The sequence below is a fragment of the Ambystoma mexicanum genome, chromosome 3p (assembly GCF_040938575.1).
Source record: "Ambystoma mexicanum isolate Mex_15411 chromosome 3p, UKY_AmexF1_1, whole genome shotgun sequence".
NCBI lineage: Eukaryota > Metazoa > Chordata > Amphibia > Caudata > Ambystomatidae > Ambystoma > Ambystoma mexicanum.
In genome coordinates this window covers 291,713,236-291,738,115 of record NC_090925.1, presented here as the reverse complement: position 1 = coordinate 291,738,115, position 24,880 = coordinate 291,713,236, and the positions used below count along the sequence as shown (strand labels likewise).

At 51.4% G+C, this 24,880-nt stretch overlaps 1 protein-coding gene across 1 annotated transcript in view; it reads left to right on the top strand.

Annotated features, from left to right (window-relative positions):
- The window catches only part of PCMTD2 (protein-L-isoaspartate (D-aspartate) O-methyltransferase domain containing 2), a 364,048-nt gene that overhangs the window by 243,624 nt on the left and 95,544 nt on the right, over window positions 1-24,880 (top strand). Inside the window, exons 3-4 of the mRNA XM_069650823.1 lie at window positions 14,822-14,924; window positions 15,132-15,303. Coding sequence (XP_069506924.1) covers window positions 14,822-14,924; window positions 15,132-15,303 — 275 coding nt within the window. The remainder of the gene's footprint in view (window positions 1-14,821; window positions 14,925-15,131; window positions 15,304-24,880) is intronic.

The window sequence follows — 24,880 nt, the reverse complement described above, 5'->3', positions numbered from 1 at the left end:
GGAGGGGAGCCGGGCCTTGCGTCTCCGGCTGGCGGTCGGATCCCCGCCGCTGTGCTCCACAGCACCTTCTCCGCCCTCTTCATCAGTTGACGCTGCAGACAGGGAGAAACAAAACACAGGCATCAGGGCACTGTACAATGGACACATACACGCATGACAGTTGCACATGAGTGGCATTGGCAAACCTCAGACATGTCATCACAATCCCCAACACACATGTCATTGCAACTGGCACACATGAGCCATACCACAGCCATATCGCAACTGCCACCACCATCCCTACACATACAACAGCATCAGCAGCCAAAGGGGAGCCATACATCACATGCAACACAGGAAGTGCACCACACATGTACACACACCACCACACTTGCATGCATGTCTACACCTCTGCCAAGTGTCGCACTGTTCAGACGGGCATCCATGTCACATCTGCCAATCAGGCTTCCACATACCGCTGTCACATGCATCCATGTAGCATCACTGTTGCACCTTTGACAAATACACACACATGCACATGTACACAGTGCTCATACATGCAGCCGAAAACAACATACATGCCTGACATCACGGACATGTCTACTTACATACACATTCATCCAAACATGTGTGCACGCACAACTGCATTTGCCATGCAAGCCCACACACACAAGCACCATCCATGTCTCACACATTACAGCCCTCGCATGTGTCAGCCCCACGGCCCTGTACACCCCCACCCATACTCCACCCCATACAAACAGATGTGCAACCGGCACAATGGGGAATGATCACCACACGCCCTGCTCACAACCAGGATGCATGTACACTCACCGCTCGACTCCAGACGGCTCTGCTTCTCTAGGACCTGGACGTGGAGCGCTGGGGATATGCGTTCCAGGACCCCCATCTGTTCTTCCGACAAGTGGCCCCGGCGCCCCTTGGCATCCGCTGCCTTCAAGAGGCGCCGGGCCTTGTTCAGGGTCCTGGACCTGAAGTCCTCCCAGCGCTTCCTGACATGTTGTAAGTCCCGGACTGCCACCCCCTCCGCGTTGATGGCAGTCACGATGTCTGTCCAGATCCGAGTCCGTCCTTCCTTGTCGGCGCGGGAACTTCCAAAGAGGGCATCATACTGCCCCAGGACTTGCTCCACCAGGACACCAACTTCGGTGGCACTGAAGCTGGTGCCCCTCTGCCTCTCTGGCCGGGGGTTGTCAGTGGTCACAGATGGTGTTAGCCCCGACATGACAACCCCAGAGGCAGGAGTGGGTGGGCAACTGGGTCCTGGGGCTGGGCTGTGGAGCGATGGAATTCCAGTCGGGAGTCTTCTGTTCCAGCAGGGGTGGTCACAGCAACAGCACCCCTGGCTGATGTGCAGGCAGCAAATGGCAGTGCACGTGGGCAGCAGGCAGTCAGGCAGCAGCAGATAGCAGGTGGGAGCGTGCTCGGGGCTCTGGGGGGCAGTAATTCGGCCTTCTGGGCAGGAGCGTGGTCTCCCGTGTGCTCACGCGTGGCCAGCTTGGTACGGAGTGAATTGGCACGTGAAAATCCTGCACGTCAGCGTGAAAACCGAGGAAAGGCCCTTAGCGCGTAAGCGCGTCAGCACGCATACGCGATTCCATTGGACCAAAGGCCCTCAGCGCGTAAGCGCGTCTGTGACGTGACCCGCACGGGTGTTTCCCACACAGCACGTGATGACAGAGCACACGTGGAAAGACTGCACGTCAGAGTCTCATTGCGTGTGATTGGTGGAAATGGCCGTACACCGGGATACAGGTGCGCTGACGTACTTGCGTGTGTAAGTGTCCGCGCACACCTCATATACACGTACATAGGCCAATCGCGTGTACACGCACTTTTGTCCAATTACACGCGATGAGACTCTGACGTGCAGTCTTTCCACGTGTGCTCTGTCATCACGTGCTGTGTGGGAAACACCCGTGCGGGTCACGTCACAGACGCGCTTACGCGCTGAGGGCCTTTGGTCCAATGGAATCGCGTATGCGTGCTGACGCGCTTACGCGCTAAGGGCCTTTCCACGGTTTTCACGCTGACGTGCAGGATTTTCACGTGCCAATTCACTCCGTACCAAGCTGGCCACGCGTGAGCACACGGGAGACAACGCTCCTGCCCAGAAGGCCGAATTACTGCCCCCCAGAGCCCCGAGCACGCTCCCACCTGCTATCTGCTGCTGCCTGACTGCCTGCTGCCCACGTGCACTGCCATTTGCTGCCTGCACATCAGCCAGGGGTGCTGTTGCTGTGACCACCCCTGCTGGAACAGAAGACTCCCGACTGGAATTCCATCGCTCCACAGCCCAGCCCCAGGACCCAGTTGCCCACCCACTCCTGCCTCTGGGGTTGTCATGTCGGGGCTAACACCATCTGTGACCACTGACAACCCCCGGCCAGAGAGGCAGAGGGGCACCAGCTTCAGTGCCACCGAAGTTGGTGTCCTGGTGGAGCAAGTCCTGGGGCAGTATGATGCCCTCTTTGGAAGTTCCCGCGCCGACAAGGAAGGACGGACTCGGATCTGGACAGACATCGTGACTGCCATCAACGCGGAGGGGGTGGCAGTCCGGGACTTACAACATGTCAGGAAGCGCTGGGAGGACTTCAGGTCCAGGACCCTGAACAAGGCCCGGCGCCTCTTGAAGGCAGCGGATGCCAAGGGGCGCCGGGGCCACTTGTCGGAAGAACAGATGGGGGTCCTGGAACGCATATCCCCAGCGCTCCACGTCCAGGTCCTAGAGAAGCAGAGCCGTCTGGAGTCGAGCGGTGAGTGTACATGCATCCTGGTTGTGAGCAGGGCGTGTGGTGATCATTCCCCATTGTGCCGGTTGCACATCTGTTTGTATGGGGTGGAGTATGGGTGGGGGTGTACAGGGCCGTGGGGCTGACACATGCGAGGGCTGTAATGTGTGAGACATGGATGGTGCTTGTGTGTGTGGGCTTGCATGGCAAATGCAGTTGTGCGTGCACACATGTTTGGATGAATGTGTATGTAAGTAGACATGTCCGTGATGTCAGGCATGTATGTTGTTTTCGGCTGCATGTATGAGCACTGTGTACATGTGCATGTGTGTGTATTTGTCAAAGGTGCAACAGTGATGCTACATGGATGCATGTGACAGCGGTATGTGGAAGCTTGATTGGCAGATGTGACATGGATGCCCGTCTGAACAGTGCGACACTTGGCAGAGGTGTAGACATGCATGCAAGTGTGGTGGTGTGTGTACATGTGTGGTGCACTTCCTGTGTTGCATGTGATGTATGGCTCCCCTTTGGCTGCTGATGCTGTTGTATGTGTAGGGATGGTGGTGGCAGTTGCGATATGGCTGTGGTATGGCTCATGTGTGCCAGTTGCAATGACATGTGTGTTGGGGATTGTGATGACATGTCTGAGGTTTGCCAATGCCACTCATGTGCAACTGTCATGCGTGTATGTGTCCATTGTACAGTGCCCTGATGCCTGTGTTTTGTTTCTCCCTGTCTGCAGCGTCAACTGATGAAGAGGGCGGAGAAGGTGCTGTGGAGCACAGCGGCGGGGATCCGACCGCCAGCCGGAGACGCAAGGCCCGGCTCCCCTCCCGTGTTGTCATCTCGTCGGGGAGTGAGGAGTCCGGTGCCGCGTCCCAGGCCGCAGCTGCCGGGGGGAGGTCCAAGAGGCGGAGGTTGCAGTTGGACTCCTCGGCAGCAGAAGGGGCAGCTGGGACCCCACAGGGCCCAACAGGGGAAGATGGCACAGAGTCATCCAGGTTGGTGGGGGGTTTGGTGGAGGAGGGGGCCGCGCAAGCACCAGAGACAGGGTCTGGAGGTGGGGATCCCACTGGTGCTAGTGGTGCAGTGCAGGACCAGGGACAGGAGGCAGCACAGGCGGCCGCGGAGGTGCCTGTGTGCAATCCTGTCCCCGATCCTGTCCCTGCATCATCTTGCACCAGCAGGGATGCCTACGTCCAGACCCGTTTTCAGGCAGGGGATGAGCTGACGTCAACTGGCCTTCCTCTGCCTGCGGACGTGGCCATCCAGGACCGGGTTGAGCCTGTCCTGGCTGGCGTGGCGTTGCGTCAACGGGCCATGCGAGGTGACCTGCAGTCTTTTCATGGAGAGACTGCACGTCATCTCGAATGGCTCGTTGACCACGTCAGCCTGCTGGGACAGGTCACCCAGGCCGGATTCCGCTGTCTGATGGGGCTTGCTCCGACCCCCTCCTCAACTGGACCCCCTACGCGCCAGTCGTCCTCTGTGCCATCTTCCCACCCATCAGTCACCTGGGTGCCCTGTGGAGCTGCCTCTGACAGTGCGGCCAGGCTGATGGAGGAGGCATCCCTGCCACAGTCGGGAGTCGGACGTCCAGCAGGGGTGGCCACATCAACAGGTGCACCCCAGCCGGCGGAGGATGTGCAGGCAGCAGGAGGCAGTGCACGGGCAGAGGCAGAGCAGCAGCAGCAGCAAGATGGTGGGAGCCATGAAGGCTCGGGGCCTTCGACATCGGAGGGGCAGGCATCGGCCGGAGGGCAGGAGGACCCAGGACAGAGAGTGTCTTCCGTGTGGCAGCGGTTGGGCCACGCCATAGGTGCGGAGCGGCGGCGGGCGGAAGAGGCGCGGCTCACAATGGTCAGGGCGGAGAACTCCATGCGGAGGGCCCTGAGGCGGGCCGAGTGCCTCGAGGCAATCCGCAGGGGGTTGGAGGAGGACACGGCGTCGTCCCTGCGGACCCTCGGGGCCATGGAACTGGACCGCCTCCGGGACATCGAACAGGAGTTCGATGATGCCCTGGCCCGGAACACCACAGAGTGAGCCGCTGGACTTGCCCGCCGCCTTTGTATATAGTTCTTTAGTTTTAGGTTTCCTTTCGTTCTTATTATTATTTGGAGTCGACGGACACTGCTCCACTTTTTGTATATAGTTGATATTTAGGTAGGTTTTTTAGGAGGTTTCCTTAGTTCAGTTGTGATGATGGACCCTTGTTATTTTTGTACATAGTTCTTTGTTGCATGGAGAGTTTTTACATTTCACTTTGGACATAATTTTTTTGATTTGATTTTCTAGTTTTGTGTTTTTATGCGGACATGCAGCTTATTTTTTCACATTTACATTGTAGTTAGTTTTCTTTCTTTGGCATTTGTATTTTTTTCAATACATTTTTTTTTCCATTGTTCACTGTGTGGTTTCATCTCATTGGTTTCATGCATGTCATGTTGTGTGTTTTCCCATTCAATTTGAAAATATGTGTGTGACGGACATGGGTTCATTTGCTTCATGTACATTGGGGGTGTAACATGTGATTTCCATTTCCATGTGGGTGAATGGGTTACTTGGTAGGTCTTTTTGGCTGTGGAGGATGACCATTACGCACATGATTGGGGATTGTGAGGACCTGGTGGGGGCTGCACATGGTGGCAGGGGGGTGGGGGTGCAGGGGGACATGAGTGGGGGCCTGGTGGAGGTTGAGCCTGCACTGCTGGGGGGTGGGGGTGGTGGGAGACATGAGTGGGGCCCTGGTGGAGGGTGACCCTGGTGGCTGGGGGGTGGGGGTGGTGGGAGACATGAGTTGGACATGGGTGGGGGCCTGCTGGCAGGTGCCCCACAGTGCTGGGGGGTGGGGGTGGTGGGAGACATGAGTGGGGCCCTGGTGGAGGGTGACCCTGGTGGCTGGGGGGTGGGGGTGGTGGGAGACATGAGTTGGACATGGGTGTGGGCCTACTGGCAGGTGCCCCACAGTGCTGGGGGGTGGGGGTGGTGGGAGACATGAGTTGGACATGGGTGGGGGCCTGCTGGCAGGTGCCCCACAGTGCTGGGGGGTGGGGGTGGTGGGAGACATGAGTTGGACATGGGTGGGGGCCTGCTGGCAGGTGCCCCACAGTGCTGGGGGGTGGGGGTGGTGGGAGACATGAGTGGGGCCCTGGTGGAGGGTGACCCTGGTGGCTGGGGGGTGGGGGTGGTGGGAGACATGAGTTGGACATGGGTGTGGGCCTACTGGCAGGTGCCCCACAGTGCTGGGGGGTGGGGGTGGTGGGAGACATGAGTTGGACATGGGTGGGGGCCTGCTGGCAGGTGCCCCACAGTGCTGGGGGGTGGGGGTGGTGGGAGACATGAGTTGGACATGGGTGGGGGCCTGCTGGCAGGTGCCCCACAGTGCTGGGGGGTGGGGGTGGTGGGAGACATGAGTGGGGCCCTGGTGGAGGGTGACCCTGGTGGCTGGGGGGTGGGGGTGGTGGGAGACATGAGTTGGACATGGGTGTGGGCCTACTGGCAGGTGCCCCACAGTGCTGGGGGGTGGGGGTGGTCAAATCACATGTGGGACTCCCCGGCACCCCTGAAATACACGTACCGTGCAGAAATCGCGTGTAAAACTTCCCGCGCACCCCTGAAATACACGCGCCCAGGCTATTCGCGTGTAAAACTTCCCGCGCACCCCTGAAATACACGCGCCCAGGCTATTCGCGTGTAAAACTTCCCGCGCACCCCTGAAATACACGCGCCCAGGCTATTCGCGTGTGGAACTTCCCGCGCACCCCTGAAATTCACGGGCCCAGGCTATTCGCGTGTGGAACTCCCCGCGCACCCCTGAAATACACGCGCCCAGGCTATTCGCGTGTGGAACTTCCCGCGCACCCCTCAAATTCACGCGCCCAGGCTATTCGCGTGTGGAACTTCCCGCGAACCCCTGAAATACACGCGCCCAGCCTATTCGCGTGTGGAACTTCCCGCGCACCCCTGAAATACACGCGCCCAGCCTATTCGCGTGTGGAACTTCCCGCGCACCCCTGAAATACACGCGCCCAGGCTATTCGCGTGTGGAACTTCCCGCGAACCCCTGAAATACACGCGCCCAGGCTATTCGCGTGTGGAACTTCCCGCGAACCCCTGTAATACACGTAGCCCGCTCCCCCAGGCCCGATCGCGTGAGGAACTTCCCGCGCACCCCTCAAATTCACGCGCCCAGGCTATTCGCGTGTGAAACTTCACGCGAACCCCTGAAATACACGTAGCCCGCTCCCCCAGGCCCGATCGCGTGAGGAACTTCACGCGAACCCCTGTAATACACGTAGCCCGCTCCCCCAGGCCCGATCGCGTGTGGAACTTCCCGCGCACCCCTCAAATTCACGCGCCCAGGCTATTCGCGTGTGAAACTTCACGCGAACCCCTGAAATACACGTAGCACGCTCCCCCAGGCCCGATCGCGTGAGGAACTTCACGCGAACCCCTGTAATACACGTAGCCCACTCCCCCAGGCCCGATCGCGTGTGGAACTTCACGCGAACCCCTGTAATACACGTAGCCCGCTCCCCCAGGCCCGATCGCGTGTGGAACTTCACGCGAACCCCTGAAATACACGTAGCCCGCTCCCCCAGGCCCGATCGCGTGAGGAACTTCACGCGAACCCCTGTAATACACGTAGCCCGCTCCCCCAGGCCCGATCGCGTGAGGAACTTCACGCGAACCCCTGTAATACACGTAGCCCGCTCCCCCAGGCCCGATCGCGTGAGGAACTTCACGCGAACCCCTGTAATACACGTAGCCCGCTCCCCCAGGCCCGATCGTGTGAATAACTTCACGCGAACCCCTGTGATGCACGTACCCTGCAAATCGCGTGTGACACTTCCCGCGCACCCCGGTATACATGCACACGTATTTTTTGTCAGCGGGTGTCCGTGTTTGTGGGTACCCCTTTGCACGTCATTTTTCCTGGAGGGCCACAGTATGGGACATTCATCATGGCAGTATATAGGTGCTATTTGTTGGCGCACCTTTTGGCGCACATTTCTTACAGCCGCAGAGACGCTACCGCCTCCTTTCTTGTGGCGGTCGTGTTTGTGCCTGTGCGCTGGTTTGAGCGTGCGCTTTTTTCCCCTATTCTATTCCATGAATACGTGTTGTAGGCGAGCGTGTGGGCGTTCCGCGCACTTGTGCCCTGTACTTCCCCCGTGACGCCCACGTTTTGGCAAGTTGTTCCCCATTCCGAGTGTTACGCCCGTGTTCCGCCTACTTTTATTGCGTGCGCCGCGCTATGTGCGAATTTCGCTGTGGCCTGTGCGATTTTCGCTGTGACCTCGCGCACGCTGTTAGATGGCCTGTGCGCCAACGTGCGCCAACGTGCGCCGCGCACTTTTTTTTCGCACATCCGCTGGTTTTCTCGCGCACGGCCTTCCATGAATCGACGTGCGCTGCTTTTCGTGCGATTTTCGCACGTTCACTGCGATTTTCGCTATTCCACTGCGATTCGCACGTTTTTGCCCACTTGCGCCGCGCTAATTATTCCATGAATCGGCCTCTAAGTGTTTTAAGGTATTTAGGTCACACTTTTTTAGGTATTTAGTTTCAGCAGCCTTCGACCTGGTCGACCATAAGATACTCTGCAACCACCTCTCCTCTCTCCCCCACTTTTCCCCTTCTGCTGTCATGTGGATACACTCCTTCCTGGCCAATAGAACCATGAGAGTCTTCTCTCCGGTGGCAGCAGCAGACCCCATCCCGATCACCTGCGGTGTCCCACAAGGCTCTTGTATTTCACCGACCCTATACAATATCTTTACAAAGCCCCTCTTTGATAAACTGGACCATCTGGGTGCCACCTACACAAACTACGCTGATGACACCCAGATACTCCTCACCATCTCGGGCAATTACAAAACTGATGTAGCCAGGATCAATGAAATCTTCTCTGTCATTCAGGCATGGATGGCCACACATGGTCTCTGCCTGAATGACGAGAAGACTGAACTGCTCATTGTTGGTTCACCCTACAATTTACAAAAACTAAGTCCCAACTATTCCAACATCATAATTGATGGCAATACCATCCCGGTCGCCAAAAACGTGAAAACACTTGGATTCTATCTCGATGCCAATATTAACCTCACTAAACAAGTCAACTCGACCGCTTCAGCCACTGCCGATACAGGAAAACTAATTAGAGCCTGCAGACCATTTCTTTCCTATAACAGTTGCCTCACACTAGCCAGAGCACTTATACAATCTAAGTTAGACTACTGCAACAGCCTATACGTAGGTGCTAACCAAGCGATAATTAGTAAACTCCAAGTCCTTCAAAACAATGCGCTACGGGCAGTGCTAAACATTCCCAGGCGTGAGCACATCTGTGCCATTAGAACTACTTGCAAATGGCTCACCATCCAACATAAAATCGATCTAAAAACCCTCTGCCTTACTTACAAAGCTCTCAACCATCTAGCCCCCCCTTACCTTACTAACAAATTCACCATGAAATCCTCCATCAGAACCACGAGATCTTCCAATACCCTATGTCTTACAGTACCTAGATTTACCTCTAAAAGAGCCGGAGGCTCGAGCTTCACTGTCCTCGCCTCCCAACTCTGGAACACCCTGCCATTGAATATTAAGTCCTCCAAATCCTTCCAGTCATTCAGGAAACTTGCCCTTGGGTGGCTTCTGACAAATAGGAAACATTTAAGCTAGTCTCAGATATAAACTGTACATATTGCACATGTCTCATTTTGTCATTATTGGTTGTTATCACCTCCACTGTCTGTATATTCTGTATATTTCTGCTGCTCTACTATTACTGCTTATTACCATGTATTATGCCTTGTAACTTGTACTAAGCGCCCTTTTACTCCCGGGTCCGGAGCGCTATAGAAATAAATAAACAAACAAACACTGTCTGCTACGATTCATATGCTGTACATCACCGTTTATTTCTCTCCTGTCTTACTCATGGCAACATTTTTAATTTAACTTCCCTTGATACATTTGTGTATTGAAGACTCATTCTACAATATCATTTTCTGTAATATCCCTGATATTTATTCAAATCAAAGCGGCCCCCCCCACACCTTTTGCCCGCCGGGGCCCTGCAAGTTCTAGGTCTGGTCCTGCTCACAGGTTTACTCTTGCATATCTCATTGGGGTCATCTTCTGGTGAATGTAGAGCATGGGTAAATATTTATTTCTAATTTTTCAGATTTCTCAACCACGGTATTGATTGAATGGGTGGTTATAATGCGCCTATACACAAGTGTTTCGAGGCGCAACAAGATAAGAGGGTGGAGGAAAGGGAGGACAAAACAAAATGACCCTACTATGTCTTGTGACATTCAGAACATGCAAGTACATTAAGAGAAGTGCAGGGGAGAGGGAAGGGGTGGAAGTGCCGGTCAGGGCGGAAAGGCCAGTGAGAAGAAGGTCCATGGGCTAAGTGTGAGGTAAAGGGCTGCAAGGGCTAAAAGGGTGCAAGCCCAGCCAGGCAAGTGCAGGGGAGGGGCAAGTACAGGGACATTAGCAGGGGAGGGGGAGAGGGGAGGAAGAAGAGATAAGGAAGGTCTTGAGAAGCTTCTGGAACTTAAGGAGATCCTGCTGAAATCTGAGAGGGGCAGGGCGGCCATTCCAGAGGGAGGCACCTGTGGAGGAGAGAGATCTACCCCCACTCTCTGCTTGGAAAAGTATGTGATCTGCAGAGAGTTTGCTCTAGACGACCGAAAGGCACTAGCAAGGAGGTATTTAGGGCGAGAGAGTTGGATGTAGAGGGGTCGTAGTCCCCAGAAAGCCTCGTGGACAATGCAGGGGGTCTTGAACCTGATAGGTGCCGCAACGCGGGAGCCAGTGGAGAGATTTTAGGGCTGGGCAGATGCGGTCCCTGGGCTTGAGGCCAAGGATAAGACTCAGTCGTATTCTGGATTAGTTGAAGGGAGCAAAGGGAGGAGTTAGGCATATTAAGGAAGAGGCTGTTGTAGTAGTCCATCCTGGAGAGGACCAGAGTTCTGGAGACATTGAGTTTCTGGGGCATGGTGAGGAAAGGGAGAACGCCCCTGATGAGCTGCAGCTGAAAGTGGGCCTCCTTGCCAAGGTCTGTGATGTGAGGAGAGAAGGAGAGCGAGAAGTCGAAGATGACCCAAAGGTTTTTAACCTTACAGGAGGGTAAGGGGAGTGGAGCTCATGGAGGGCGGCCTGAGTGTGGGAGGGAGCAGGAGTCCCAATGAGAAGGATCTCTGTCTTACAGGCATTAAGGCAGAGATTGTTAGCAGGGCACCATGCCTGAATAGCAGACAGGCAGTTAGGAATGACAGGGTAAGAGGAGGATGCAGAGGAGGGACCCTTGAAGGAGAGCTGCATGTCATCTGCATAACACTGGAAGTTGGGAGAAGCTGGAGATCAAGTGGGCCAGAGGAGCCAGGTAGATGTTGAAAAGCCAAGGCGAGAGGATAGAGCCCTGAGGGACTCCACAGGTGGAGAGTGACATGGCGGAGAGAAAAGGGCCCAGTTGAACCTGCAAAGGTCAGTCTAAGAGGAAGGAGGTCAACGAGTCCAGAGCCAGGTCTGTGATGCTAAGGCTATCAGAGCCGATTTATCAGGGTGGCATGATTGACTGTATCAAAGATAGAGGAAAGGTCAAGAAGGATGAGAACGGAAGGAGAGCTGGAGTCGAGATTAGAGAGCAGGTTTCACAGTGTTCAGGAAAGCAGTTTCCGTGCCTCTGCCAGCTCTGAAGCCAGACTGGTGGTCGTGGAGACAACCAACAGATTCAGTGTGGTGGATACGCTGGGAGATGGCCAGCTTCTCCAAGAGTTTGCTCAGGAAGGGGGTAATGGAGATTGGGCAGTAGTTTGCTGGACAGGAGGGGCCGGCAGAAGGCTTTTTTGAGGAGCGGTTGCACAAGGGAGTTCTTGAGGAGTGCTTTGAAGGATCTAGTGGCAAAGGAGTGATTGCAGAAATCGGCTAAGGCTGGAGCAAGGGAGACAAAGTTGTCCTTGATAGTTCTGGAGGAGCAGGGAAGCACCTGTTTGGATGAGACTTTCATGGAATGGACTTGTCTTTAAACCTCATCATGTGTTATGGAGAAAAAGAGGACAGTAGAAGGGGAGTGAGAGGGGGGCCAAGAGAGGGCCGAGAGCGGGTGAGGGAGAAGGGTGAAGAGTAGAGAGAGTGAGGACAAGATGTCCTGGGTTTTAGAAATGAAGTGAGCGGCCAGGGAAGTGCAGATAGCCAGGGAAGGTAGAGGAGAAGTGGAGACTGCAGTAGGGTTGGCGAGTTCCTTGCAGATTCTGAAAAGTTCAGCTGTGTTCTTAGTGGCCTCTTCTTTGAGCAGATGGAGAGTCTGTATTGCCTTTGGAGCAGGCGCAGGCCAGTTTGTCAGGGGATGTGCTAGATGCCTGCCACTTCCGCTCAGCCATTCTGCACTTGCGTTTCAGAGTGACCAGGTCAGAGTCATACCAGGAATTGCACTTGGAGGTAGGTTTCATGCGGATCCTGATGAGGGGCAAGGATGTCCAGAGTGTTGGAGATGGAGAGTTGAAGGTTTGTAAGGGCTGAGTCAGAGTGAGAATCAGAGGTAGGAGTAGGAGGGGAGTGAAGGGGGCGGCAAAAGCAGCAACTGATACTCGCTTCATAGGTCAAATGATAGAGGACGAGGCTGGCAGTGCAGGTGGGGGGCTTGGCCAGGGGACCCAGCCGGTCCAAGTGAGAGGAAAGGAGAGCCTGATCAGACCAAGAGAGAGGAGCAATGAGAGGGTTGGATATGGGGATGTCAGAAGAGATGAGAGCATCTAAGGTGTGACCGGCTGAGAACGTCGGACTGGAGGGAAGAATGGCGAGGGAAAGAGAGTCACGGAGGTTGCAGAAGAACCCAGAGGCTGCATCAAGGAAGTTGAGGTGAATATTGAAGTCTCTGAGGAGGAGAAGCTTGGAGGAGGAGGCAAGGAGCGAAGCAGTGAGGTCAGCCCATTCAGGGAGGAAGTGGGCTATCTGGCCAGGTGTCCTGTAGATGTTGGGCCAGAGTCAGACAGAGGTTAGGAGAGACACCAAGCCTGCAGACAAGGCATTCTAAAGAGGAGTAGGCCTGAGTGGGTATGGTAGAAGCAGGGACCCACTCAGGGAAGATCAGAGCAACTCCGCTCCTGGGCTGGTTAGGCCTGGGCTTAGAGAGGATCTTGTAGCCCTCAGGGAGGAGAGTGTCAAAACCTATGACAAAGCTGGCAGTGAACCACGTCTCAGTTAGAGCGAGGATGTCAAGATCTAGTTCGAGGTCTTCAAGGAGATGGCAGATGTCAGAGGAGTGTGTGACAGCAGATCAAGAGTTGAGGGTAGCTAAGTGGAGCAGGATGCCACTTTTTGAAGTTTTTGCGAGGATCAGTACAGGAGTCTGTTACACCGATCGGAGGTGGCAGAGGGGCCAGAGGAGTGTCAGAAGGGGGAGAGGCAGGAGAGGGGAGGAAGTTGATGAGAGACGGAAGACGCCTATCAAGAAGGAGGAGGTTGGACTGAGAGCCCTGGACAATGACAGTGACATTTTGGTAGACATTAAGAATGCGCTTAGAGGACAGGATGGATGCTAAGAGTACCTCCCAATGGGTGCCACCATTAATGGAAGAGGAAGAGAAAGGAGAGAGCACAGAGACCATAAGGGGAATCCATAGGTCCGGCAAAGGAACAACAAAGAGGATGTTGGTGAGATTCTGCTTGGAACAACCGTTGACATATGTGTCAGCGATGGGGAGGCCTGGATTGGAGACCCGGAGATCCTTCTTGAACTTCGTTAGAGGGATAGGATAGGTGATAGAATAGCAATTCGAGAAGATAGGGTAGATTGAAAGCACCATTGAGGGAGAGTGCAGAGAGGAAGAAGGGGGGAGAATGGGAGAGGGGAGAGGATGAACTGTAGAGCACACCATCAACTACAACCAACAGCAATGGCACAATTGAGTCAAGTGTCAACGAAGGGAGAAAGGCCTAGGTAACATCATATAGCAGAAGCACGACGCCAAGAAGCGAGTTATCAGGACAGAGGGTGGACCGAAGACAGAGGGAAGAGGGAAAAGCCTCATTTTAACACAGCAGCAATGCAAGAACACACAGATCCGACTTTTCTAGAAAGGAGGAAAAAGCCTAGTTTTTTTTAATGCGGCAGCAAATGCATGAACACACAGATTCATCTTGCATAGAAAAGAGGTAAAAGCCTAATTTTTAACACAGCAGCAATTCAAGAACACACAGATTCGACTTTGCTAGAAATTGCTATCGCCTGCTGGAGGGTGCGACCTTAGTACAGAACTCAGTGGCAGAGCCACAGGTGCACACCCTCTCCCCCTTTACTCTCCCCTGTTGCCCAGTGCGCCCCCGCGTCCTGCTGGCACCCTATTAGCCGCTCCCCGGCACCAAAATCAGCCTCTGCTACTGGCAAACTTGCTGGAGATGGTGAAAGGTACCATGTCATGGATAGCCGGAGAGAGCTACAAATGATTTTGGTGTTTCAGAGACTAGGTGGTTCAAGGAGGGACCTGCATTGTGTATCTCACCTTAGCCTAGAATAAAAGTTACTTTATCAAAGGGATGCTTCAAATGTCGGTCTGCAGAGGGATTTTAATGTTTTGTGAAGAATTCCAGTGCCCTGCAGGAATATGAAAAGTGTCTAGATGCCTGAATGAGTCTAGTTTGCAGTCAGGCACATAGTGAAATAAATGAAAATGTAAAGTGCAATTCAGAATACATCTGCTTGGAGTCTAGAAAAACCAATATGTCAGAAGTGTAATTTCTTGCTCCCTGAATAAGCATGTTGCCATATCAGCATAATAAACCTTTCTGCCTGCCTGCTGAGTCTGCTTTTCCTAGACGTGCCATTAGTGCCGATTAATCCTGTAACAATAAGCGCTCTCATAACCAATTAGAGTTGCAGTTTTTGTTTGTAGCATTTAGCTGACCTTGCTATTCCACGGGCAGTGACTTGTTCACTTCATAGAAACCCAAATCTGTGCTTCCTGTCCAGTGCGCGTGCAGAGAATGCATTTATGGAAGTGAGCAGTAAGACCAGAAATCTACTTTTTTGGCTACATAAGGGTGTGTTTTTACTTTCTTGTTTCCCACAGGCCCCTTTGGCACTAACCACGGCGTGGAGCTTCATGCTGATGTCATTGAGTATGCAAAGCAGAAACTGGACTTATTCGTCCGAAACAGTGACAGCTTTGACAAGTAAGGTGGTTGTTTTTTTGTGAGTTTTGAAGGCCGTCTGTTTTAAGATTTTATTAATTTACAAGTGTAGCATCCTGCAGCCATATTACTGTAAAACCGAATCGATGTTTGTGTGGATTAATGTGCAAGGGTAAGTAGGTAATGTGGCACTGGGAGCTGATATTGGTAATAAAGAAGGACTCTCATTTTCCGCCCCTTCTCTTCAAGGTTTGAATTTTGTGAGCCCAGCTTTGTGGCCGGTAATTGTCTGGACATTTCTTTGGATTGCTCCCTGTATGACCGCATTTACTGTGGTGCTGGTGTCCAGAAGGATCACGAAGACTACATGAAGAACCTTCTGAAGGTTGGAGGAATTCTAGTCATGCCTCTTGAGGAAAAGGTAAGGTTTGTTCTTTCTGTGTCTTTTTGGCTGTCTGCTCCATGTACTCGGTAGTCGATCACAACATCCTATGCCATCATCTCACCTCCTCCGCTGCTTTCTCTTTAGGAAGCCGCCGCCTGGATAGATTCCTTCCGCCAAGGCAGAGTGATGAAAGTATTTGCCGACAATGACTGTGCCACTCCATCCCCAATCAGTTGTGGGGTTCCCCAAGGATCCTGTGTTTCACCCACGCTCTATAACTTTTTCACAGAGCCTCTCTTTGACCACTTGGACTCGTTCGGCATAACTTACACCAACTATGCCGACGACACGCAGATTCTTCTCCCACTCTCAAGATCCTACCATAAAGATTCCTCCACCCTCCGCTCTACTTACGCCACTATCCAGGGATGGATGGCGACCCAGGGCCTCTGCCTCAATGATGTGAAGTTAGAGCTACTCATTATTGATCAGGCAGCTGCCTTAAAAACCCTTGACTCTCAATATTCCACCTTCAACATTGCCAGATCTGTGATCCCTGTATCCTCCTCGGTAAAAACACTGGGAGTCCACCTTGTTGCCACTCTTTCCCTAACTCGGCACGTAAATGCCATCTCCTCCGCAGCAGCCTACTCAACAAAGCTGCTCAATGCCGCCAGGCCCTTCCTATCCAGAGACAACTGTCTCACGATCGCCCAGGCAGTGGTCAGCACTAGGCTACATTACTGCAATGTCCTATTTGCTGGCACATCCACACGAAACATTAAACAAAAACATCCAGAATAATGCCTTATGCGCTGCCCTCAATATCCCAAGATCTGAGCACATCTCGGCCGCCCCTAGAGCTGCTCACTAGCTACCCATTAATGAAAGAATCCTATTCAAGACTTTATCAATCACCCGATGCAGCCCCACCATACCTAGCTCAGAAAATCGCCAAAGTCCAATCTAATAGGCCCACCAGAGCCCCATACTCCGACAGGCTGGTCCAACCCAAGTTCAAACGAACCAAAGCGGGAGGATCGAGATTCCCATTCCTTGCAGCCAAATACTGGAACTCTCTCCCACACGCCCTTGAAGTGGAAGAATCCTACTGGATCTTCCGCAAAGCCCTGAAAACCTGATTGTTTGCCTAACACCTACCCATTCATCCTTATGGACCACGAATGCTGCATGTCCGTAAGTATAGTATTGCATATGTGTTTCCACGTCGGAAAATACGGATCTGTACCTATGCCTACACCCAAGCTTGTGCCCCATGTAACTGGTAAAAGCGCCCTGATGCCCGCGGGTTTGTGTGTGCTCTACAAATGCAAAATATAAAATAAATAAAGTAGATAAATAAACAAGACCTGTTTATATGTTGTTACTGAGGCTTTGCTTCTTTTGGGGCTCAAAATACTCAGTGCCGTTTCTCGTGCACACTGATGGCAGCAAACATGAACCTCAAAAGGTGTCCGTCAGAGTTTTATGCACTTAATAATAATAATAATAATTTGGCACTTATATAGCGCTACGAACCCTCAGGTATCTGAGCCCTGCTTATTATTACCCACGGTGTGTGGTGCTCATTTATCGACCTCGAAAGGATGAAAGGCTGAGTTTTGCCCCGCCGGGATTCGAACCTGCGTTAGCAGGCTCTGCACAGATGTCAAAGCGAGCGCTCTACTCGTGCTGTAGTCCCATTTGATAGCTATTGCCCTTGCCTTAAGAAAGGAAGCATTTAATTTGGGCGCATAGAAAAGTGCCACCTTCTTTTTTTTCGTACTGAGGCTTGCAGCCATTACCCTGCACTCTTGATCAGCGAGTCCAAAGTGCATATTTTAGTCCCAGGAAGTCCCAGTGGTATGCCGAAACCCCTTTGAGGGTAGCGGGAGGTGCTAGGTACCCGGAGGGGACACAGAGTGGAAGATAGACTGGCCGGGGACCCTAACAGTGACATAACCAGCATCCGAGGAGAGCTTTCTCATCTCAGTAGCGACCATAAGCTCACTAACCACCAGAGAAGGGTTGGATAACCTAACCAACATAAACCAAGCATCCAAGGAGAACTTCCTGATTGTAGTGGCGACAATAAGCCCACTGACCACCAGAGATGGGTCGGAGAACCCAAACAGTACAAACCAAGCATCCAAGGAGAGTTTCCTCGTTGCAGTGGCAGTAATTAGCCCACTGACTACGAGAGAAGTATTATAACAAAGTCTTGGCCACAGATGACACAGACTAGTGTAGGGACAGGAAACATCTTTAATCTGTACCTGAGACAGTCTCAGGTACAGATTAAAATGGCACATATAGGGACATCAGGTATGTATCTAGTGGACAACATCCACCGGCACCCTCTCTTGTCAACCCATCTTCCAAAGGACAAATCCAGAACCATTCCGAAGATAACATTTTCTCCATGGCAGTCACTCCAGGCATTCCATGCATGCAGTGCAGGTTGCAGGGAAAGGGCAAGTTGCAACAAAGGGTCTGGAACCCCAAAAGGGAACAAGCAAGGCGAACCTCCTCGTTGCAGTGGCAGCACTTCGCCCAGTGATCAGCAAAGAAGGATTTGGGACTTTGCTTACAACAAAACACAGTGGCAAAATGTAAATCAAGCTGAGGATTGGGAGAAGGAACTTTGAGACATCAGGAGAAGGGAGTGATTCTCCTGGAGAAGCGGCCAATGCTCCTGGAACATTATTTTATTTTTAAAAAGTTTATTTTAAACCGGAAGCACAAAGGAGAACATGCAAGCAAAATGATACAAACATTTACCAAAGATCATTGCTAACGAGGACTGAGTAGTCATAGTTTGGAGTACCCAATACTCCCCCAACCCCTTCTGTCCCTATATCAGGTCTCCTCCTGGGTCAGTGGAGCAGCATCTTCCATGGTTAATTCTGAGCCTGTCTGTAGAGCCAGTTGAACTGGGAGAGGCTTATAGGTCAGCGCCGGGAGGTCCCTGTCATATTCCATAAGCGTAGCCCAAATGTCTGTAAACCGATGTAGGAGGCCCTCTTTAGCCGCCATAACTTTTTCTGCCACTAAGATGTCCCAGAGTTTGATCCACCATAGAACCATAGAGCGGCCCTCAGTGGATTTCCAGGTATGGCCAATTGTAATCTTTCCCGCAAGTAGGAGTTGGGTCAAGAGGTTAGCTTTTCTCCCTGATCTTGGGTAGATCTCCGGAGCCGGTGTGCCTTATAAGTCAATTTCCGGCTCCCTTGGGATAATCACATGAGTGATGTCTTCTATAGGAGAGATTCACTGCACCCAAAAAGATTGTGTGATCAGACAAGACCACCACATATGGAAGTATGAGCCGGGCTGTCCACATTTGCGCCAACATTGAGGATCTAGGGATTGGTTGAACCAGTGCAGGCGGGGGTTTGGGGGGGTAGTAGCATCTCAGGAGGAGTTTATGAGCACATTCCTGATTGGTGATGCAAAAGGAAGAGGAGTGGTTCCTGGACCATATGTCAACCCAGGTTTGGTCCTCCAGATGGTGTCCCAGATCCACCTCCCATTGTGCCATATAGGAGAGTCCGGTGGTAAGCAAATCGTCCTGCAGCAGCTTGTCTAGAGTAGAGATCCTTCCCCTATGCTGCAATCCTTGCAAGGTAATTTCCAGAGGACTCTGTGCAGCTGCTTGTCGAGTCTGGGGATGAGAACACCAATGTCTGAGTTGTGAATAGGAGAACCTATCCGCTTCAGTTAGGTGGAAGGTCAATTTAAATTGTTCAAAGGTTCGAGGTTGGCCATTCTCAAAAAGTTGTCCCAGGGATTCAAGCCCCCCAGCTGCCCAGTTTTTGAAGTGCCTAAGGTGGGATCCAGGTGAGAAAGCCGGATTGTGAAAAATCGGGGAAAGACGGCCCAGGCCACGTGGAATACCCTTGTGTTTTAATGCCCAATCCCATACACTAAGGGTGTGTTTGGTGGAGGTCAAGATCCCCGCCCAGGACTTCCATGGTGGGGGTGAAATATGAGGGAGAAAGCAGATGAGTGGTGTGAGGCGGGACTGTTCTAGTTCCACCCATTTCGTGGGGCCCAGTGGTCATGTCCCAGACTTGGAACACACCAATTATGACGCTACATGGTATTTACGTAGGTCGGGGACCCCTAAGCCTCGCAATCGGGAGTTGCCCATATTGCTTTCCGAGATATTCTCCCCTTTCGACCTCTCCATATGAACCAAAGCATTTTCCTCTACATAAGCCAAACGGGATGAGGGGGTCGAAGTTGGCAGGGATAAACAAGCATAGAGGAAACGTGGGGAGATTCATCTTGCAGGTGGTAATCTGCCTAATGAGAGAGATCTCCTGTGCGGTCCATCGTTCCAGGTCCCTCTCCAGTTCATTAAACAGCAGGGTGAATTTTAATAAGTATACCGCTTAAGGGCGGGCCGGGATCTGGACTTCCAGGTATGGGATAGATCTCTCACTCCAATGGATCGGGCATAGGGGCCTCAGGGCCTCCCGTTCCTCTGGCTCCAAGCCTATTCCCAGAGCCGTCGATTTCCCGTAATTGATGTTAATGTTAATGTTAAAGGATATTTGTACCGCGCACTATCACCACCGGAGTGGTCCCCTGGCGCTCTTGATGGCAAATCCAGAGACCCTCCCAAATCTGTGGAGTTCCAGGAGAGCTGAAGCCAATGAGGAATGGATGTCTATTATAGATAACAGAACATCATCAGCATAAAGTGAGATCTTGTGCTGGGAGGTGCCAACAGGGAGGCCATTGATGCTTAGGTCTATTCAAATCCACTGGGCGAGTGGCTCCATTACTAGGGCAAACAAAAGGGGGGAGACGGGGCATCCCTTTCTGGTCCCACAGGCCCAGGAGATCGGTTGAGAGAGGTAGTGATTAACCCAGAGCAGGGTCTTTGGGGACTGGTAGTTGGCCAGGACCAGTTTACAGAGGCTTGGGCCAAAATGAAAATCTTCCAGGGTGAGTTGCAGGAAGGTCCAGTCTACTTTGTCAAAGGCCTTGGTGGCGTCGAGCGCCAGCAGGGCCAATCTATGTGAATCTTGGGCCGCTATGTCCACTAAGTTTAGGGCTCTACAAATGTTGTCTCCAGTTGATCTATGCATCATAAAACCCGTCTGATCTGAATCGACCAGCGTGGGCAGGATGGAGGCCAGGCGATTCACCAGAACCTTAGAATAAATGTTAGCATCAATGTTTAGTAGGGAGATGGGCCTATATGAGCTGTTTTCACTGGGGTCTTTGCCGGGTATAAAGACAAGCACGGTTATGGATTCTTGCATAGATGGGGTGATAGAGCCTGAGATACCAAATGAGTTAAAGAGGGCTGTTAGCGGGGTCACCAGCTGGGGGTGGAACAGTTTGTAAAATCTTGTTGTGAACCCGTCGGGGCCAGGGGCTCTAGGCTTTAGAGACTTAATGGCATCGTCCACCTCCTCAATTGTGATTGCGGCATCTAATCCCTCCCTGTCGGGCTCCTCAAGTCGTGGAAGGGTGGCTCCTTACAGGTATTTTGTCTGTTCTGCCTTGTCTCGTGGCGCTGACGACATCGTTTCGGCAAGATGGGTCGCTGCCAGTTGTAGTTTATCCCGATCAGCATATTGGACCAGGCCCTGGGAGTCGCGGAGGGCCACTATGGTGTTCTTTCTCTTCGTCAATTTCTCCACAAGGAATTTGCTTTGTTGTTTTTAGCGTAATAGGCTTGCTTGGACCTGGCCAGCAAGTGCGCTTTCTCCTCTGCATAATGGGCCTCCATCTTCTTCCGGGCTGTCTGTAGAGCACGTTGGGTCTTTTGGGACCATCACTTTCCTTTGTGCTGAGCTTCAGCCCTTTGGACCTCCGCTTCTAGCTCCATGCAGGCCCACTGTTTGCGTTTATGGTATGCAGCGCCCTGTGCAATTAGTTCTCCACTCACTACCGCTTTCATGGCATCCCAGGTATTAGCTGGGGACGTGTCTTCCATCGGGTTTTCCCGAAAGAATATCCAGATCGCTTTAGCAATGGAGTCCCTCAGCAGCATCTCATTCAGGATGGGATCGTATAGGGTCCAGCGGCGCCTCGGAGATGGATCAGGATCGTGGGCTCGAAACGTCAGTTGAACTGGGGCATGATCCGAGAGCACTTTTGTTTGCATGGCTACTTCGTCTACAAAGGCGAGAATTTGTGGGGAGGACAGCATAAGGTCTATTCGGGAGGACATCCTGTGAACATATGAGAAGAAAGCGAAGTCTTTTTCGCCTGGGTGGAGCACACGCCATGAGTCTTCCATCCCCAGTGTCAGGAACAGGTGGAGCAGTTTTGTGGTGAGTTTAAAGTCCCAGGGGTGCGATCTGTCCCATAGGGGGTTGGGCACTCCATTAAAGTCTCCTCCTATGATCTGTTGGCCCTCGACAAAGGAGAGAAGGGAATTGGCCAGGGTCTTGTAGAATGCTTCCTGACCCTCGTTGGGGCATAGACCGAGATGAAAGAATAGAGCTGTCAATATACGAAGCCTTTGACTGCTGTGAATTGCCCCTCTGGGCACAGTAGTGTCTCCAGGGCCTTGAACTGGACATTCCTGGCATAACAGGATGGCGGTGCCCCCTCTCTTGGTCCCATTAGAAGCAAGGTACTGGAGTGGAAAGTGACCACTTCGAAGGTGAGTGAAATCCAGCGGCAGCAAGTGAGTTTCTTGTAAGAAGACCACTGAGCCTTCCATTTCTTGGAGCCATTGCAGTGCACATTTCCGTTTGAAGGGGGAATTCAGGCCCTTTATGTTTAGCGAGATAAAGTTCAACTTCTGATGCAGTGGGGGTTCATCGCAGGTCTTTATGTTGTGAGGGTCAGGGGCAGAGGCCCAGCATTACTCAGCCTCCATCCATGTCCTCTGTCAGCTCTTGGAACATTCTTTAAAGACACCAGGGGAAGGGACCCATCCCTCCTGGCCTTGCTGTGAACTGTGACAAGCAATACCAGCAATACCAGGAGAAGGGAGTCATTCTCTTGGTAGCAAACTGAGAGTTGTAGAAACTCTTGGGTAAGGGAGACATTCCCCCTGGTTTTATTGGAACTGTATCGATCTCACCAGGAGAAGGGAGCCACTGTCCTGGATTTGGAATTGTATAAAGACTGTGTGAAACCTGCACGCCAGGGTAAGGGAGTCATTTCCCCTAGCATATTTGTGCTGCAAGAGAACCTTCTTTTGAGCACTATCTGAGCATCAGGAGAAAGGAGATATTGGGCCTCATTACACAGATGGTGGTAGGGATTTACCGGTACCGGTAAAATACCGGTACCGGTAAATCCTTACCGCCTTACTACGAGGTCCCTTTGCGGGTTGGGGGATTTAACGCCTGCTTTTTGCAGGCGTTAAAATCCAACCCGCTAAGGGACCTTGGAGCTAATTACGGCACCGCAAAATTGCGGTGCCGTAATTAGCGCCTTCCCCATTCCAATAGAGCCCTATGGGGCAGAAATGGGAATGGGGAAGGGCAATGGCGGAAGGGGGATTTACCGCCCCTCCAACCTTGGAATGGGGCGGTAAATCCTCTTTCCGCCAAGGCGGTGCCGGTATTTTACTGGCATGAGCCATGGCGCTAATAGCTAATAGCGCCATGGCTCACCGCCTACCGTGTAATGAGGCCCATTGTCCTGGAGAAGGAACTTTTTGTTATAATATCCTTTAGTTGTGGTGTGAGGCATAAAAGTAGGTTGTGACACGGGACAGTGGTATTTGAATTGATGGAAATTCTGATGGACCCTTTACTCTTGGTTTTGAGGCAGGGAGACCCCTCTTAGAAATAGGGATGGTGAGGGACTTTGTATACTCATATAAAAGTCTATAGCCATAACCATGCCACCTGTCGGCTTCCTTCTTCGACACCCTTACAACACGTCCAACTGCAACTGTTTGATAGTTTGCTATCTTTCCTATGAGAGCTGAAATAACATGAAGGATGAATGCCCAAGCAACAATGAATATACACACTCTTAACAAAATGAGGAATGTTCCACTCCAGCTAATTCTAAATCCTGGTGAGCCTTGCTTTCCAGATAGTATATGCTATGGGACACCCCCTACCATACTTTATAATGATATCAGTATTATCTTTTTTATGCATGGTAAGGGGTATTTAATTCCTTACAATACATGACCACACACTGTCATCCCCTTTAATACATCCACTCATGATTATTCTAATGTAAGAGTTTTTCCATTTGCTGATCCATTTAACCAATTTAGCATCTGTTTGGACTTAAGAAAACTAATATGCAGCTTTGAATGTGTTGCAGAAAAGTAGTTTAAGCACTTTAGTAAAATGCATTGAATACATGTTTTCATTGTGTGCTTTAAAATAAGTTAATAACATGCAGATTCTTGCTCACATGTGGTAAACACCAGCAGTGCACAAATCAAACATTGCACTATAAACATTTTCTTGCCAATTAATGGCTATAGAGTGTTAGGGAAACTATTTTACAAGCATCTGATTTTTGCAATGTTTTTGTTCACAACATTTTATTTACAGAATAATAATATTGGAAGAAAGTAGCAAGCATATACACAACATGTACAGCTTAGTCCAGGCACAGTATATCCCCCACCAGCAGTTCTTCCGCTCTTCTCTCATAGAAGTTTGTCATAATACAATCTGGATGAAACGTGACCTAATCTCTTCAAAAAGTTTACATGTTTTCTTTTTTCCCAAAGTATTTTCTCAACCAGTGATATTCGGCGCATTTGCTGCACCCATTTAGATCTTTACTGTGGTTTTGTTGTCTTCCATCCCCCTAGTATCAGTTTTTTTTGACAATGGTAAAAATAAAGAAGTTTCTCAGTTGAAGCAGCAATGGAACCAGTGCACTTGGGGTGGCGGTGGGGTTGAAGTCCCAATAATGTCAAGAGAAATTTGTTTTCCAACTTTTCCAGACATAAAATCTCCTTGGACCCACAGTTCGTATCCATTAAGACTTGCAGGTATAGCCTGTGCATTGTACACCTCAAAAGTAGGGTCGACGGCCTTCCCACCATACTTGTTATGAAGCTGCCCTTCAGCTGCAACTCCTGTTTGGTTTACTGCCCTTTGTAGCCTATATGGCTAACATGGCTGGGGTGCTCCACACGCACCCCATTTTGTCCATGGGTGAGTTTGTTTGCTCACCCAGATAGTGTGTTGAGGAGTAGGTTGGTGGCAGCAATCAATCTAGCTAACAGATTTTCTGATGTATCACGCTACTATTCGTAATACACTCTGTCCAAATGCAGTTTATAGTGAGAGTATCACTACTATGTGGTTGGATAGCGTCTTATTCCATTGATATCAAGCTATTCTAATATGGCTTGTAATGTTACGGAACATGTTTTGTTCACTTAACACCAATTCAGAATGTTATGGGAACTTCTTCAGGGGATTCATGTAAACAATATAGCATTAGCATTTTTAAAGAAAATAGAAGAAGAATACTAGTAACACAGTGTTTGCTGAACTCTCTGCATTTCTAAGCTCTTGTTATGAATTCACAAGTAGTCCTTAAGCTGAGTGTAACACACTGTAGAACAGCCTAAATTAGTGCTTTGTAAGTTATTCTCTTTTTGCAATCATCTCGTAAATTAATAACTTGCTTACTACCAGTCTGTATT